At 33.2% G+C, this 18,230-nt stretch overlaps 2 protein-coding genes across 2 annotated transcripts; one reads left to right on the forward strand and one right to left on the reverse strand.

The window, feature by feature from the left end:
- Positions 1–3,692: 3,692 nt before the first annotated feature.
- Positions 3,693–5,726, forward strand: LOC107788102 (uncharacterized). The gene is made up of 8 exons (XM_075221421.1): positions 3,693–4,041; positions 4,133–4,177; positions 4,264–4,323; positions 4,407–4,465; positions 4,562–4,615; positions 4,801–4,863; positions 4,956–5,002; positions 5,078–5,726. The coding sequence occupies exons 2-8, from the start codon at positions 4,162–4,164 to the stop codon at positions 5,163–5,165; spliced, it is 387 nt and encodes a 128-aa protein (XP_075077522.1). The 5' UTR covers positions 3,693–4,041; positions 4,133–4,161; the 3' UTR covers positions 5,166–5,726.
- Positions 5,727–13,865: 8,139 nt separating this feature from the next.
- On the reverse strand, positions 13,866–17,468 carry LOC107788104 (eukaryotic translation initiation factor 5A-3). Its single transcript, XM_016609763.2, has 5 exons — positions 17,253–17,468; positions 15,158–15,280; positions 14,996–15,052; positions 14,653–14,727; positions 13,866–14,231 (listed from the first exon to the last, which is right to left on the reverse strand). Exons 1-5 carry the CDS (start codon positions 17,373–17,375, stop codon positions 14,127–14,129), a joined length of 483 nt encoding a protein of 160 aa, XP_016465249.1. The 5' UTR covers positions 17,376–17,468; the 3' UTR covers positions 13,866–14,126.
- Positions 17,469–18,230: the final 762 nt, after the last annotated feature.

The following is an 18,230-nucleotide window of genomic DNA, read 5'->3' on the forward strand; positions in this document are numbered from 1 at the left end:
CTTGTTGGAGACCTGTTATTCAAATAAACTGCACAAGAAAAAGCTTCGGCCCAAAATTCCTTAGGCATACTTTAAGCTTTCAACATACATCTAGCCATATTAAGAATCGTTCGATTCTTTCTCTCTGCAACACCATTTTGTTGAGGTGAATAAGGTACCGTTAGAGGGCGACGAATTCCATGAAGTTGACATAAGTCATTAAATTCGTTTAACGTGAATTCGCCTCCTCTATCGGACCTTAGAGCTTTAATTTCATAGCCATTTTATTTATCCACAAGTACTTTGAAATTTTTAAAAGCAGCAAAAGCTTCAGATTTTTGGTTCAAGAAATAAACCCAAGTCTTTCTACTGAAGTCATCAATGAAAAGCAGAAAGTATTTTCTTTTACCAAAAGAAGGTGGATTGATTGGTCCACACACATCAGTGTGGACAAGCTGGAGCGGCTTGGTTGATCTTGACATGGCCTCCTTTGGAAAACTCCTCCTTGCATGTTTTCCAAGAAGATAAGTTTCACACAATTGATTGGGATGGTTAATTGATGGTATCCCATGCACCATGTTCTTTTCTCCCATTGATTTGAGCGCTTCAAAATTTAAGTGCCCAAATCGCATGTGCCAACACCATGATTCATCTTGCACATTAGCCTTCAAACACTTTGCATCAATTGTTTTAAGATTCAGAGAAAACAATCTATTCTTTGCCATATGCACTTTAGCAATTAGAATTCCACTTGAATCTCTAAGCCAAAGATGCATATTTTTCATGTGGATGTCATATTCCTTTTCAAGAAGTTGGCCCAAACTTAAAATATTACTTTTTAATTTTGGCACATAATAAACATCTTGAATTAACTTGTGACTACCATCTTTACAGGAGATCAGAATCGTACATATCCCTTCGATTTGAACCTTTGAGGTATCTCCAAAGGACACATTACCTCTCACTGTTTTATTGATCTCCACAAACTTCTCTTTGCATCCATACATATGATTGCTTGCTCCATTGTCCAAATACCACGAGTTGCAATCATCTCCGTCTTCTTCCTTGAGTGTCATCAACAACGTTGACTCATTTTCTTCTTTCTTGTCGTCAACAAGGTTAGCCTTTTCCTGCAACATTGCTACGACATTCCCAAGAGTAATGGCCAAACTTATGACAATTATAACATTCAATTTTTGATTTGTCATACCTTTGTCCATTATTTTCTTGGTAGTATTCACGTCCTCTTCCTCCTCTTTGTCCACGACCACGACCTTTCAATGTTTGGTGGATTTTAACCTCATTATTGAAGTTGTTACCGTTACTTATTTCTCTTCCATGACCTCCACAACCTCGGCCTCGTCCTCGATAGCTTGTTTCACCTCCATAATCCTTGAAGGATGCCTGAGTTTTAAGAAGTTTCCCCGATGACACTTCTTGTCTCCTTTTGATCTTTTCTTCGTAGGCCTGTAAAGAACCTTCCAATTGCACCACTATCATAGAGTCTAAATCTTTAGATTCCTCAATAGCACACACCACAAAATCAAATTTAGGTGTTAAAGTGCGAAGGATCTTTTGTACCACACGGACATCTTCTATGTCCTCCCCATATCTTCTTAGTTGATTTACAACAACCTTCACTTTTGAAAAACAATCCGAGATGCATTCGGATTCTTTCATTTTTAAAACTTCAAAATCAGCCTTTAGAGTTTGAAGTTTTACCTTTTTCACCTTGTCAACTCCTTGAAGAGAATTTTGTAAAATCTCTCAAACTTCCTTTGAGGTGGTAGCATCTGCCACCTTCTCAAACATGACATCATCCAAACATTGGTGGATGAGCGTGAGGGCTTGTTGATCCTTCTTCCTTGTCTTTGCCAAGACCTCTTTTTCATTTTGGGGCAGAGCTTCCTCATTATCGGGTTTTGCATACCCTCTGTCTACGATTTCCCATACATCCTGAGAGCCAAGGATGACTTTCATACGTAGACACCATTTCTCATAATTATCTTTTGTCAGACGGGGGTACTGAAAAGATAGCGGACCATTATTTGCCATGGCTCTGATACCACGTTGTTGGGATAAAATAAATAATCTCGCCCAGGAATAATATTCACAGTAAATAATAATAACACAAGAGAGTAACAATGACACCAAATATTTTAGCGGGATAAAATACAATATCCGAGTGTAGCAATATTACCACTATAATATTACAACTCAGTAGTGTCAAGAGACTACTACAACTTTGAAAGAAATAACACTCTTTATATAAAACACATCACTACAATATTACTATCACTCACTAGTTATCTCATAGACAACAATTTGTGGATTACTCTCTCTAACTTCTATTGTTTCTCTCTTATTTTGGTGTGATTCAAATGAAGAAACGAGGCTGCTATTTATAGGAAAAGTTTCTTTGTTTTCAGTCAATCATGGCATGACAACTTGCAATTGCAAATTGGATTTGCAAATTGCATAGAAATGTAGGCGCCTACCTTTGCCTTTCTCTTATCCAATCACGTTTTTTTTTCTCTTTTTCATTTGTTATTTTTATTTAGGGACCCTACAAATGGGTGCCAGGTGGCTTGATGTTGGAAGATTTCTAATGGGAATTGGAGCGGGAGCTTTCCTTTATGTGGTAAATAGCTAAATTAAAAGCAGATTTCCATCATGGTGCAGGCTCCTATATACATTGCAGAAATCTCGCCACAAAGTATTCGACGGGCATGCACAGCTTCCATCACGGTAAATGAGAAACCATTGTTTTCTGCGACTTAAAACTGTTCAAATCTTGCATATTTAATACTGCTGTGCTTTTGCAGTTCATGGCATATTTTGGCATTTCAGTGATGTTTCTAATCGGGAATATCCTGACTTGGCGTCCCTAGGCTATAGTAGGTAGAGTGCTACCTATATTTATTGTTACTTCTCTATAATCATGTATGCACAGCCAGGCACAAAGAGAGAAGGGGCTGCAGAGAAGATAAGACTACATATTGTGCGGAGTAGAATAACTGATTTACTGTCTTTGCAATTACTTTTTCAGGAATTATACCCTCTTTGGTGCAGTTACTAGGCATATTTTTCATACCAGAGTCTCCGAGATGGTTGGTGAGTAGAGTATGAACTTCAAACAAAGATATATAGTGGAGCGTTCCCTGTCCAAAAAGGCAAAGTTTTTCATATTCCTTCTGTTTTCCCCTTTTATTGGAAGAAAGGGGGTGGGTTTTCTTGTTATGTAGTGTGTTTCTGGCATAGTTGGATTAATTTCCTTATTCACTGATTGAATTGTTTGCAGGCTGCGACTGGCCTGGACAAAGAAGTAGAAGCATCTCTAAAGTATCTGAGAGGAAAAAATGTTGATATTTCTTCAGAAGCAGCTGAAATTAAGGTGAGACTAGCTTCTGAATGTGTTACTGTTAGCTTAATGCTTACAATGAGCTTATTCTCTTTCCTGATATATTGCCATCTCTCATCTGTTATGTTGTTTGATTGAAATACCTTCTTCCCAGGAAAATGTGGAGTCCCTTCAAAAGCTCTCAGGATCAAGATATCTGGATATGTTCAATCGTGAATATGCTCATTCATTCATTCATTGTAAGCTTTAATATAAATATAATGCATAAGTACATTATTACACAATTATTGTATAATATTATATTTGTCAGAATCATTGCAGAAGAAAGGTATAACGCTTGGGAACCGGAACAGGATTAAGCCTTTAAGCATGCAGATGAGTGTTTGCTGTCAGCCCCAATCCTTCGGTTTCCGGATTGGAATAAGGAGTTCCATGTTCATACTGACGCATCACTCTATGCCATTGGATGTATGTTGGCGCAAGAAGGGCCGCTTGATCACTCCATCTACTTTTAAAGTATACGACTTTCCGCTTGGGAATTATACAACCACCGAACCTTCTTTATCATGATTCGACCCATACCTCAGACCCAAGATCGAGCACCAGAGCTGCTCATAACAACGTACCAAAAAGAATTTTGTTGCAGTCTGGAGGAACTGATGCCATTGCATCTTTCGCTAGTTCAATTTTCAAAAAAGCTGGTTAGCACTTAGCACCTCATAGACTGTTTGTAAAAGGAGCTATACTTCTATAGCATTTGGCAGAAATAAAGAGATTATTGCTTTTGTATAGGTTCCTCGGTTAGTTTTGCAACTACAACAATGGGGACTTATCCAGGTTTTGACTCCTGAAATCACAATGTGACGCAGAACTGTTGCTAAAAAGTTCTCTCAAACTATTATCTATTCATACTTCTCTTCCAGCTTCCTTTTGCTGCTACAGGCATATTATTACTATCTACTGGAAGACGGCCAGTTCTGATGGTTAGAAATTAGTACCTCTACTAATGTGTTTACTTTAATGATCAATTGTGGATCAATATTGAAGCTAAATGAACTGGTTTCAGGTTGCTTCGGCTGGGACATGCTTAGGAAACTTCCTGTAGGTATAGGCTTTTTGTGTAAGGTACTCAACACACCCTCCCCTCCCATCCTCTATAGATTGAGAAATGACTACAATTTCACTTTCTAGACTTTTCACTTTCCACATTTTTCCAAGCAGGATTATGATCAAATGAGTCAGTTCTCTGCCACATTGGTGGTAACTGGCATACTGGTTTGTGCTTCACACTCTTTTCCACATTCAACATTTACTTCTTCCTTCATCCCTTTAATTTGCTAAACATGTTGTCCTCGTATCTGCAAAAACTTCCTTTTACCAATTTGTAGCTAAAACTGTCCAGTTAATCTTGATTACAACTATAATCAAGATTCATGTATTGCTAATCCATATGTTAACAGGTATTCAGTACTATATTTTACTCAATGGGTGTGGTTGGTGCAGCTATGGCAATTATTTCAGAGGTCAGCTATATAGCAATCTTCCTCCATATGTACATTACACAACTTATACCTTTTCAAGTACAATAGTTACTGACTAGTCATTACCAATTCAGATATTTCCTATGAACATAAAAGTATCAGCTGTAAGTCTTGCCTTCAGGTATGCATCTCTCCAGAAGAGCTCGAACCGTTGTCTTCTTTTTTTTCAAGGTCTGATAGTTCTGTATTTTACTAGGTGTGTTCTTCATGTTCACAATCTTTGCCGGGTTGATGATTCCATTTGTTGCAAAGATAGTACCAGAGACCAAAGGTCGGACGTTTGAAGAAATTCAGGCATCCATGACATTGCTCAACTGATATTGATTTCCTTTTCAAGAAAAAGGATTAGTTCAACCCTCAGATTGACCTGGTGTCAATTGACTTGAGCCTTGGGTGGTCTCAAGTTCGAAACTCATTGGGTGCAAACAATTTCTGAGGGCCATCGGACCGTGTAAAACCTGAATTAACCGTGGTGCACTTGCGGGAAACTCCTTGCCGAGGGCCTGTGCACCCCCGGGAATAGTCGGGGCTCGAAGAGACTCGGACACCCGATGCAAATCAAAAAAAAAAAAGGATTAGTTCATCCACATTTTATGATTTATCGTACTGATTCCATTTTGCTCAATCTTTACTAAATTCTTTAAAGAATCTGACTCCAGACAAGCTTTTACTAATTGAATATTCTTTCCAAATATAAGTGATCAGTGTAGCAAGCAAGCAAGCCGCCACCGAATATAATGATAAATTCTTTCTTATTGAATTTTGAAGCCTTAAAATTGGATATAACTTTACAGCCATAATTTATTTTATTTTATTTTTTCCAGCGAGAGGCTAGTTGGACAAGATACCATTTAGCCTAGGAGCTAAGCTTTTATCAAGTGACCTTTATCTCAAAATGTTGCTTGCCTCCATTTTATCCTCCAAAATAGAGTAAAATTGCTTTAATCATTATTTCATTTTTTACTCCAAAAAAGAATATTTTATTTTATATTCTTCTCTCTTTTCAATATTATATTATTATCTTCTATTTAAATTTTATTTTTTTATTTCTATTAAAGAAATTTTATCTTTTTTTGTGTGGCTATTTTACACATTCATCACATGTAATTTAATATAAAATTATTTTATATCATAAATTTTTAAATAATATAATTTGTAAGCAAATATTATAGATTATATATATTAATGGATAATTCAAATAAAAGAGAATCATTGAGATACAAGATAATTAAATACATATTGCATTATGATAAAATTCAGATTAAATACTGCATAAGTATTCAACTTCCACTTCTAGTATGCTCCCATAAATTATCTATAAATGCATTGTAAAGTACAATTATATGCCAAATAATAAATGCACGAAAATTAATTTTTCAAATTTATACGTCAAAGTTAAGATATAAAATTATTATTATAAAGATATTACATAAACATAATTAAGTATATTAATAAAAAGAAATAAATTAGAAGAATTAAATAATAAAAATAATAATAAGTAAGGATGAATAGTGACAGGGGAAATGAATAATTTGGAGTGACACAATTCATCCTCCATTTTGCAGTCAAAAATAAATCACTGAAAAAACAAAGGAAAAAGACAAGGGGTGACTCACCAGCCACAAGATATCCCCAGCCTTCTTAGAAATAAAAATGAAATTCCAACTAACAACTTTTTTTAGTGTTGGTGGTCCCCAATTATTTATTTAAGTTGTCAATAAAAGATTATATGTGTCTTTTTATTTTCAAGGGTAAAGGTAATAAGTATTTTGATTTATTTCACAGTATCTTGTGATAACTTTGAAATAATAAAATGCAAAAATTTGGCACCTAAAATATCTATCTATATTTATATCTATATTTATCTATCTATATCTATATCTATATCTATATTTATATTTTACACTAAATATTGAGAGACAAAAATATCCCTGTAATATTGATAGACTTTTATGCTCTTAAAAGATTAAAATATTTGTTAACAAACCAAGTTAAAAATGGATGTAATTGTAAATTTCAAAACATTATCCACGGACAAACTTCTTATTCGATTTAAACTACACATGAATATAAAATTCTAATTCATTTTGGACTACTATTTTACTCGCCGCCAATATGCATATGGTTCAAAGGATATCATTATTCTTTATGGATAGCAATATATGCATGCTAGATGCTTGATTTTTTGGTTCTCCAATTTGAATGAAAAACTTATGCTTACTCATATGCTTTATACTTTTACGTTTAATAGGTATTTATTAAATGTTGAAACTATAGTAAAATATATTAAATTAAAAGTTTTCGTAAAACAATATATTACGTTGATCGATTTTTATGTCTTTTCAAAGCTAAGTTCCCTCTAAAAACAATTCCATGTTGGATAAAATCATTATCTTATAAAAAGTTTATCCAATATTTACGACTTTAAATCAACTAAAAACTATCCTTTAATTACTTATGTGAAATTAGAAACCTAAGATTAAATATACTAAACTTTCCTCTAGGTAAACGTAGAGTACATACAATCCAATTCAGTGGAAGTTAAATCAATTTTATATAGTCAAATATTTTTAAAAAAACTGAAATTAAATTTATTAGGAGTAGTTACAAAATTGAAGCAAAATAATATCTTTATAAGTTCGATTTTAAAGTGATTTTACTACTTTTAACATAACTCTCATAATGTTTAATTCCATTTTTTCTCAATATTGTGTCAAAATTTTATTAATGTTATAAATAATATTTTATTTATGGTGAATGTCTATATTTAGAGAGATCTTAGGGTTTGTTACTTGGTGGCTAAGTAAAATTATGATATCATTATTATGATAGCAGTATGTGATAAGTCTGAAAGAAGATAAAATTATTACCGTAAAGGTATCAATGGATGTGTACGTGGTAATAGACGAAATTATAATCATTATCATTGTGATAATGAGAACAATAAGAATTCTCAAAATAATCCTTCACTTTGTGAAAGTAATATTTGTCATCGATTTGACATGAGATTTTGTAAAGCACATATAGATGATTATGGTCCATTTATGATGTGAATGTGGCAACATGTGATTTATGAATATATATTCATGCTTGGAAGAATATGAACGTGCTAGTGGTAGTGAATATACCACACTCACCCCTAGAATGAGGTTTGAGGGAAAATAAGAAAATAATATCATTATTATGGCGTGAATGGTCATTGATCACGTACCTATTGTGATTAGCCAAAATATTATGGCAATGCGATTATTACATGGCAAAAGTAATAGAAGCAACATATCTTGCCTATAATGATTTTGACCATGGCCATAATAGTATAACTTTCTCTTTAAAAGACATATTCACCATATGGATGTTGATAAATATGTGGTCGTACCAAATTAATTGAGAGCTTTGGAAGAGCCAATTATTACTATTTTGGAGAAATATAATTGATTATCATGTCAATTTATTGTGTTGTAGTAAGTCCAAAGAAACTTATTGACTTTTTAAAGTATTCGCGAAAGCGGTTGGTTATATTAAGACTATAAATAAAGGAAAGATTTAATATCTTCTATTACTACAACTTGTAATATGTATGTAAAAAGTTACCCGCTTTATTCTCCTGTTTGTACTATACAAACAAAAGAATGCCACAATAAAGTAGAAGTTTATTGATATAAAAACTCATATCATAATAAACTTGAGTTTATTGATAATTGCACACGTCATGGTGTAAATCTGAAGTTTATCAATGTTGATAATTTATTCAGTTGGCATAATTGGTTTAGCCATATCAATTTAAGTATGATGTGCAAAAATTAAAGAGAATTCATGTGGGTAAATATTAAAGAACTAGAAAGTTCTTTACGAATTCTCTTATGTTACTTGTTCTCATTAATTAATAAACCAACTAAAATTGGAATTGAATTCCATGAATGCTGAAAATATCAAAAGTGAATATGGGCTCATTCACCTGCCATGTATACCACATAAGATGCATTTATGAGATGGTTACACGTGCAATTATTATCAACCCGCAACATGGTGTTTTGCGAGGTAACTTGCTCAATAATTTAATTTCGAGCATAATTTCCAGATTTTCTATTCAAGAAGTTCATCTTGATAAGTTGGTTTACATCATAGTTGGTTTAGCAAAATAATTTAGTGAGTGCCTCCACTTAATAGGTAAACTATTGCTTATGAGAACAAAGTTATATATATCAGTTTGATATACGTTATATACGAAAGTATATTATTTTCTCCCCTCACAAGCGGTTCAGGGTCAGGAACCAAATAATTCCATCTTATTATTATTGATGTGCGGTGTATATTTTGATTAACACCATAACGCACAAAGATGGGTTCTCAAAGTTGAGGAAACAAGTTAGTTTTTCTAACATGAAGGGGAGACATGATAAACATTTGAGAAAAAGTTACGTGGAATGAATTATCATTTGTATATTTAGATCCTCGAATATGATAATATGAACTTGAAGTTCATAAAAAGATAATTCATTTGCAATATACTGCAAAGCATGTCAGATGCATTTGTTGACCCAAAGAAAGTAATTGTATTCTCATTGGAAATGCCCATATTAAGTCCTAGAAGGACAAAGTCTATAGTACGCTTAAAGCGTATAGACAAATCGGTTTCAAATAAATTTCTTGATAAAAAAGATGAGCAAATGATCAAAATGATCATAATAAAGGAGGTAAGTGATCTAGAAGATCACATGATATAACATTTCATAAAATCTCAGGAGAGACAGGTATCTGAATAAATGAATGAAGAGATCTCTATGTTATGTCTATATGAAAATAAGGAGGTTGGAACCGATAAAATGTTTGTCGATGACATCTATAATAGCGCTAAATATATATATAAGGATCTTAAGTCTAGAGAAACAATTCAAGTAGAATTGGTTTCATATGAAAGATATGTTGTTTTGGACATGCAATTCAAACACCTGAAAGTATAAAGTCAATAGCGTGTGCAATCACTTTTATTTATTTTATATGTCTAGCATGACATGAAAAGTTGATATGCATTTAAAGTCTATTTAAATGGCTTATTTGACTATACTTATATGACAATCCCCAAAGGATTTAAATTGCTTAAAGCATATACAATTCTTGATCTTGAAGTACCACATCCTTAGCGCAATTTGTGCACAAATGTATCTTGCTATAATTATAAGCATGATAATGTGATAGCGAGAATTTTCAAGGTGCAACATATTCATTGGAGTTAATATGGGTGATTTATTCATCAAATCTCTGTCGACGTCAACCTTCAAGAAGCTAGTGCACAAGATTGGGATACGAAGGCTGAAGGATGTGAATTGATGCTCTCATCAGGAGGAGTTAATACGCGTTGTACTCTTTTTTCCTTACAAGGTTTTGTCTCATTGGGTTTTTCTTGCAAGGTTTTTAATGAGACAACCAAAAGGCGTATTGTTAGATATGTGTACTCTTTTGCCTTCTCTAGAATTTTTTTCCCATTGGGTTTTATTTTAGTTAAGGTTTTAACGAGACACATTATCTGTTGAATAGACATTCAAGGGGAAGTGTTATAAATAGTATTTTATTTATGGTGAATGTCTATATTTAGAGAGATTTTAGGGTTTGTTACTTGGTGGCTAAGTCATTTTTTTCCCTATAAATAGAGGGGTTCTATTCCATTGTAATTGATCCCAAATCAATAAGAATTCTCTCTCTATACCTTTCTCTGTAATACTCTTATTCTTCTTTTATTGTTTTATAACGATTAATGAGTTGTTCGAATTATATAACATATATTTTTTTTGTTTTAAGGAACTGAATATTAAACTTTATACATTTTCAGTAACAAGTAGCAAGGTTAATTAGAATTTTTAGGTAAGTAAAAATTAATTTATTACACATTTTGTAATATTTGATATAAAATATTTCGTGCGAGGCACGAACATAGAGACTAGTTATTAACTATATTAAAAGCACGAAGGCCCCTAGCGAAATGTCGTTCGCCTTTTTTACCCTCTAAAAATAAAGTTTACATTGGACAAGATCGTAATTAAATTATCTTTCTAATATTTAGGATAATAAAATCAGCTAAATTATACTTATCTGATCGGCAATATGTATATTTGTGTTGCATAATTTTGAGTTACTAAATTATATAAAATATCAATGGTTATTTAATGTTAGAACATGTGAGTTTTGATAGTTTCTTGGTAGCCTAATACTTGTATTGGAAGTTATTGATCTGAATCATGAAGATGAATAGTTAAATTAAGTTAGATAGATATTTTAATTACTTCTATTTTATAAGGTACAATTAAAAACGTTAGTACTTAGTTGTATCTCATGATAGTTCATTTTTTTTATTTAACGGATTGAAGTTCTTATTTAAAGATGTATTATTAATAGTGATGAATACATGATTTTGTTTAACGGGATAACTTGCTATACTGAAGTGATAAAATTATATAAGTAGAACAAAGTTAAGTTGAATATAATATTAAGTAAGTTTATTTAGCATCATTACGGGTGGCAATTTGAGCTCAAACCCATCTAACCCGCCCAACTAACCCAGAGATTAATGGGTTGGGTTAGAAACATTTTAGCTCATGGGTCAATTTGGGTTGAGCCCAAGTTAACCCATTATTTTTTATAGCTTATTCTGACCCATTTAACAACCCAAATACAACCCATGAAACTCACCCAAAACAAAGGATCTCAACCCAACTTATCTAGAAATTTACTTAGTTACCACCCACCCCCACCCCCACCCCCGCAATTTTTTTGTTTAGCCCATCTTGATCCAGCCCATCTTAGCCCAAGTACACTTTGGGTTGGGTTGGGCAATGACCCATTTAATGACCTAACCCATCTTGACCCGCCCAATTTAGCCCAACCCGCCCATTTGTCAACCCTAAGCATCATGCTGATGAGAGTGGCGCATAGCTTAACCTCTTTAGTGCAAAACCAATTTGTAGACCAACTTGAACTTCTCTTTATTGCATGCGTTTTACATGAAAACGTAAAAAATGCGGGCAATTTTTTGTATAATAATGTGCCAAGTATTTTGTGGTACGAGCTATGAAGCTTATCCATAATTATATTCAAAATAGTCAAATAAAATTTTAGTTTCAATTATATGATGTGTAACTATCATTCTTCCTAATTAGATTTAGGAAAAGATATATATATTTTGCCTAGCATGTTACGTTGTAGCAATAGAGGATTCTTTGTGCTTTTGTCTCTGTATTTTACTTTAAAACTTAATTTTTAGATTATTACATTGGACATGTTTAATATTCAATAATTAAGTATAACAAAGTCCTCCTTGACCATAGGCTTCGAACAGCTAGTATTTCAACAACAACAACAACAACAACCCAGTAATAATCCCATTTAGTGGGGTCTGGGGAGGGTAGTGTGTACGCAGACCTTACCCCTACCCTAGGGTAGAGAGACTGTTTCCAAATAGACCCCCGACATCCTCCCCTCCAAGAACTTCCCCCTTGCTCTTGGGGAGACTCGAACTCACAACCTCTCGAACAGCTAGTATTTCATTGCATTTAAAAGTTTTGGTAGCTAGATATAAGATTTGGACGTCGAGTGTGAGATTGTTAAATATTTTTCTTTTGAGATACTTGAAGCATAATTTATGATTAGATTGAATGACTTATATAGCAAAAGAATCATAAAGATCACAAGTACGTAATTCCATAAAGTTGTTTGTTGAATAAGTTTTATATTTTAAAGATCTAATGATATCTTTAGGATGTACTATTGGTCAAATGTGTAATTTAATTATTAAATATTTATTATTTTTCATTAATTAAGAATTTAACGATTGGATATTTATTTTTTTATTTAAATTATGTAGAAACTCCTAATATTCAATTGAGTAAGATTTTACTAATATAAATTCTACGAATACAAATAGACTAAGTACAGCACTCTTAATTATTAACTTAACAAATTTATTCACAATAAAGTTGTAAAATTTAAAGATGTATTATTGGTAGTGATGAGTACTTGAATTTGTTAACAGCAAAGGAATCACAATAACTTATGAAATTAAACTGATACATTAATTATAAAAGTAGAAAAATTTAAGTTAGAATATAATAACCTCTATTTTTCAGTTTCTTCCTTTATTGAGCTAGCTTTAGGATCAATACTCATCATTTTCAGAAATTTACATTTTTATTTATAACTCAAACATTTTTATATAATATTTATGTGAGTTTTGTAAAATATAATACTCATTGAAACAGACCACACACCCTGAAACTAGTATAGTAATAATTGTGTAAATAAAGAAAAAGTAGATTGTTGGACAAAAAATTAGTCGACAGGTTAAGTGCTCTTAGAAATTAGAAATCATCGATCCAATCTCGAAACCAAACAATCCTTTAATTCAGATACCAATTAAAACCAAACCTAAAGTGTATCTCATAGCTCAAATACATTACATTTTGAATTATGTCCCAAAGTTGATAACTTTACTTCACACAAACACTACAACCATGTCCTTGTGCTTAAACCAAACCTGTGGCTACCTTGCAAGAGAATGTATGTTGTTTTAACCTCTTCTACTTATATACTAGACTTCTATCTATGACCCGCGCCTAACCTACACATCACACGTTATGCTTTTGTCGTTGAACAATACCCCTAGGAGTGTATTGCAAGTACAAATAAAGATTTTTTTAAAATAGTGGTGCATAGCCAGTTTGTGCTCACCTCGACTGATCTACCGAGTATCTGTTACCTCCCACCAGAAAATATATCAAGTAACTCAATCCATCAAAACTTAGACGGATAAGAACCACTCAATCTTTTTTTTTTTTTTTTACTTTTTTGGTGTGTGCGCAAGAATTTATGAATTAAGGGCACATTCTTTGTCTAAACATCTCCAAAATGAGATTATTTAAGTCATCAAGATATCTTGAAGCTTGCAACAGATGCATATGTTTCAAACTACTACTACTATCTTCACTGGATGCAGATTAAGCAAAATATAAGGCAAACAATTAATTAAAATAACAGAAGTAACATTCCTGATTGTGCTGTCACAGGCTCAAAGCCATTTCTTTCCCTAACCAGCAGCAGTTGTCTTCTATCTTTGTTTTAACAGTGCAAATCAAAACATTCAAGCCATCTCAATATGAGATTTTTAACGCGAGTTTTTAATCAAGTGATATCGAAGTACCACGTTAGGATATGATAATGTCTTAACTAAAGCAAAGATTTATGCTGCAGAGACACAACTAGTTCTTGGTACCAATGTCCTTAACGGCATTAATCTGCTCTTCGCCCATTGCAGACATAACAGACACCACAAGATCCTTTCCTTCCTGAAACCCATCTTTAACCTACGAAACACAAAACGAAAAAAACTCGGTCACTGCCACTGTGTTTGGTATGACAAAAATCATTTTCCATGAAAAATGTTTTCCAGGAAAATAATGGAAAAATCCTAGAAAATGTCTTTCGGTCTTTGGTTGACGAGTGGAGAGTATTTTTAAGTGTGTATATATATATACACACACTAAAATTAATAGTAATATTAGCAAATCAGATTGTTTTTGACAAAATATTTGAGTACTAAAGATTAATAATAGTGTTGTTAAATGTTAGTTGGAGCAACTAATATGCAGTTAAAAAGGCCAATATAGTTGTAAGGAAAATAACTTCTGATCACAAGTGGGGGAAGTCATATTTGTTCCTCTTTTGTACTGTATAAAAAGTTAAATTAGAAGAAACATTTTTTGCTGTATAGTCAAAAGTTTATACCTGCTTCAGCAGAGCTTCATCGGTGGGGAGACGGAGGTCATCCTTGGTGTTTCCACTTTCAGTAAGAAGGGAGACCTAATACAATGAAACGAATCAAAATACATTGAGAACAACTGAAGAAAGAATCAGCAAACGAAATTCCAGCTTTGCAAACAGAAATTCAAGGATTAAATTTTGGTATTAAATCGAAAAAATTGGATAAATTGTATCACAGAAACTTGGCAAACACCCAAGTTATTTTCCACTATTGACTTCTCGCCCATTACTCAATTTGGTCTTACTAACACCTAAAGAGTATCAGTGACTGATCCCCACTTCACATAAGTGGTAAAAGAAAACTTACAAAACCATCTTCAGAGATGTCAATCAGCTGATAGTCTGTACGATTGACATGTGGCACCTGAGAAGAACATGTACAAAACAGGATAAAATCAAACTTCCTTTGCTGGTAGACCAAACAATACAATAGTAGAGACAAAAAAGAGGAGAAAAAACACTTCGTTACATCACAGTTGTGGGAGGAAGGAACGATATCTTCAAGTTTCTTTCCATTGAAAATGTCAATTGCCACAAAGTGACATTTAGCATGTCCGTGCTTGCCAGTTTTTGAAGTGGAGACCTCAACAACCTGCTCAAGATTACCATAATAAAATTCAACAACCTTCTTTGAAGAGCCACACATAAAAGTAGACCAGTAAATGAATATACCAGGTAGCAACAAGACCAAAGAAAATAATGGTAACTCAGTATTTTGGCTGACACAACAGTCACACTGAACTAGAACCTATACTGGCCTTGCCTTTCATCATTTTCAGGAATAGAGGGGGGAATCAAGCGAGATAATGTGTTAATCTTTTAAAGTGAACTTATTTATACTACAACACTTGCTGTTTATTTACTTTTACAGCTGAATAGTACTTGAAGATTCAAATCCATGATAAGGTTGCTAGTGAATAATTAAAAATCCGAATAGTCTGATGTAAATGGACTAGTCAATTTTATAGAATCCCAGGAAGTTCCATTATTGCCTAGGAGCATGAGCACTATTTAGATATTTTATCCTCTTTGACCACCTTTTTCAGACAACGTCAGGTAGCTCTATCATCGGGCAATACTACGATATTTTTCCATTTCAGAATGTTGTTTTGAGTAAAACGAGTGTAATAAATACATTGCAGAAGATATACAATAAAGAGAAGAGACGGCAATTGATGGAATGTATCCAACAGATAATAAATCTGAGTTAAGATCCACTTCCTCGCTCACTTGGCTATATCCGCCATTTGAAAAGACATGGGTTGTCTTGAAGAAAAAAATCTTGGGTAAAGAAAGAAGGTAAATGTGGCACTAAAAAGCCGCTAGTAATAAATTTAGCCCTCTATCAAGGTTCCTAATTCTTAACCTGGTCCTGGTTTGGTTTGAGAAGAAAATATGGTGAAAGAATGAGATGAAACCATCTCTTTTCTTTCTGTCTCATTCGTCTTGAACCTTACCATGCACTAAATTAAAATGTAAATGACATCCCTTCCTAGTTGTAAAGGGCGAGCTATTTAGAAGTCAACAGTCATATGGCACGAAAAAGTGCTAAATATGGTTTTGATGGTTTGATCGTCACTACCACCAAGCAAAACTTTACTCCGCATGACAGACTAATCTCATTACACCCATCCTCACATTTCCTAGCGAGATCAGAAGGTTGGGCTAAATAGCTTGCTAAGAGCATATATTAATTAGTTTGCAGGCTACTCCAACAAAAGACAAACTCGGGAGTGACGAATGACTGTAGAAGCACCCGTAAAGAAGTTCAAAGAGATTGAACCTTAAAATTGCATTTCAAAAGGAGCCTTAGGTAATGGCAAATATAGATACTAAATCGAGCTATTCAGTTTAGTTACCAAAACCAATCCAATTCAGCAAACATTTCTCAAGCATCTACTCAATAACCAGATTCTGAATAAGGTTTCAAAGATTTTGACTTTCAGACATTTGACTCATTCCAATCACCCCCTCTGTCCCATTTTGTGTGATACACTTTCAGTTTTTAGTCTGTCCCAAAAAGATTGACTCCTTAAAATATTTAGAAGCACTTTAGCTTTAAACTTCTCATTTACCGTTAGTGTAATATTTTTATAGCCACAAAAATATATGCATAAAACATCTTGATTTCTCGTTTATAGTCAAACACCATCAAATAAATTCGGACGGAAAGAGTAATAGATAAAGCACGGAAAAGTACAGCATACCAATCTGACATGTCAAATTACCAATAAAACATACTAGCTGACCAATATATACATACACATTAATTCAATCAATCATCATTCTTTTTTTTAAAAAAAGACAATAAATCTAAGCAACTAAACACACCCTTTTTCCTCTATCAGTAAATACATCTAAAAATAAATTAAAAAGAAAGATCCAACAGAAACTTAGGCCAATCAGATTCAGAAAACAACACACACAGGGATCATAAGGAGATTATCATCAAGATCCGATTTTTATGCACACCCAATTCCAGAAAAACACATCAAAATTCAAAATATATGAACTAACAAGGTGAATTTAACCAAAAAAGAAAAAGAAAAAAAAGTGAATTTAACCTTGCAGGGACGGCCCTTGATGACTATATAACCATTTTTGCGGATAGTACCAGCTTGTTGAGGGTAAGTTTTGGAGGCGCCTGCATCTGCCTTTGACTCAAAATGGTGTTCTTCGTCCGACATGCCTATGCTTCTCTCTTTCTCTCTCTAGATTGGAATTCTTTTGCTATTTGGGGGAAGAACACAAAATTTGAGGACCCAACAAAACTGAGGTGACGCTTGTTTTATTTACGGAAAATTAACCCCCTTTTGCAACACATTTTAGTGGGCGTTTGGACATAAGAATTGTAAATTTTCCAAAAATATGGAGAAAAAAATTATAATGGTATTTAAAAATTAGAGTTGTGTTCGGACATTAATATAATTTTGGATTATTTTTGAATTTTTTTGAGTGATCTGAGGAAAAATTTTGTAAAATATTTGTTTGGAGTTTTTCAAATTTTTTAAAAATTCCAAAAATCATGTTTAGGTGAAAATTAGAAATTATATGGCCAAACACTGATTTCGGAAAAAAGTAAAAAAAAAATTCATAGCCAAACGGGCTCAATCTCACACAAGTGTAAAATTTAGGAGTAAGTACACGATTGGCCACTAATAACACATGTATTTATTTTTAAGTTACTGTTTAAAATGTCTTTAGTGTTTAGTCACTGCTTTAATAAACTTTAATTGCCCAGATGAAAATACCCTTCTGCTCATGTCCTTAACTTTTGAACTTAACTTCTGGACATAAGGACTACATGTCCTTAACTTTTGAACTTGTAATTCTAAGTTCAGGACTCCAGGACTACATGTCCTTAACTTTTGAACTTGGAACTCTAAGTTCAGGACTTCAGGACTACATGTCCTTAACTTTTGAACTTAACTTCAGGACTTCAGGACTATATGTCCTTAACTTTTGAACTTGTAACTGTAAGTTCAGGACCAAGTGTCCTTAACTTTTGAGCTTGTTAGTCTAATTTTATGACCTATTTTCCT

Source organism: Nicotiana tabacum, chromosome 9, assembly GCF_000715075.1.
Source record: "Nicotiana tabacum cultivar K326 chromosome 9, ASM71507v2, whole genome shotgun sequence".
Lineage (NCBI taxonomy): Eukaryota > Viridiplantae > Streptophyta > Magnoliopsida > Solanales > Solanaceae > Nicotiana > Nicotiana tabacum.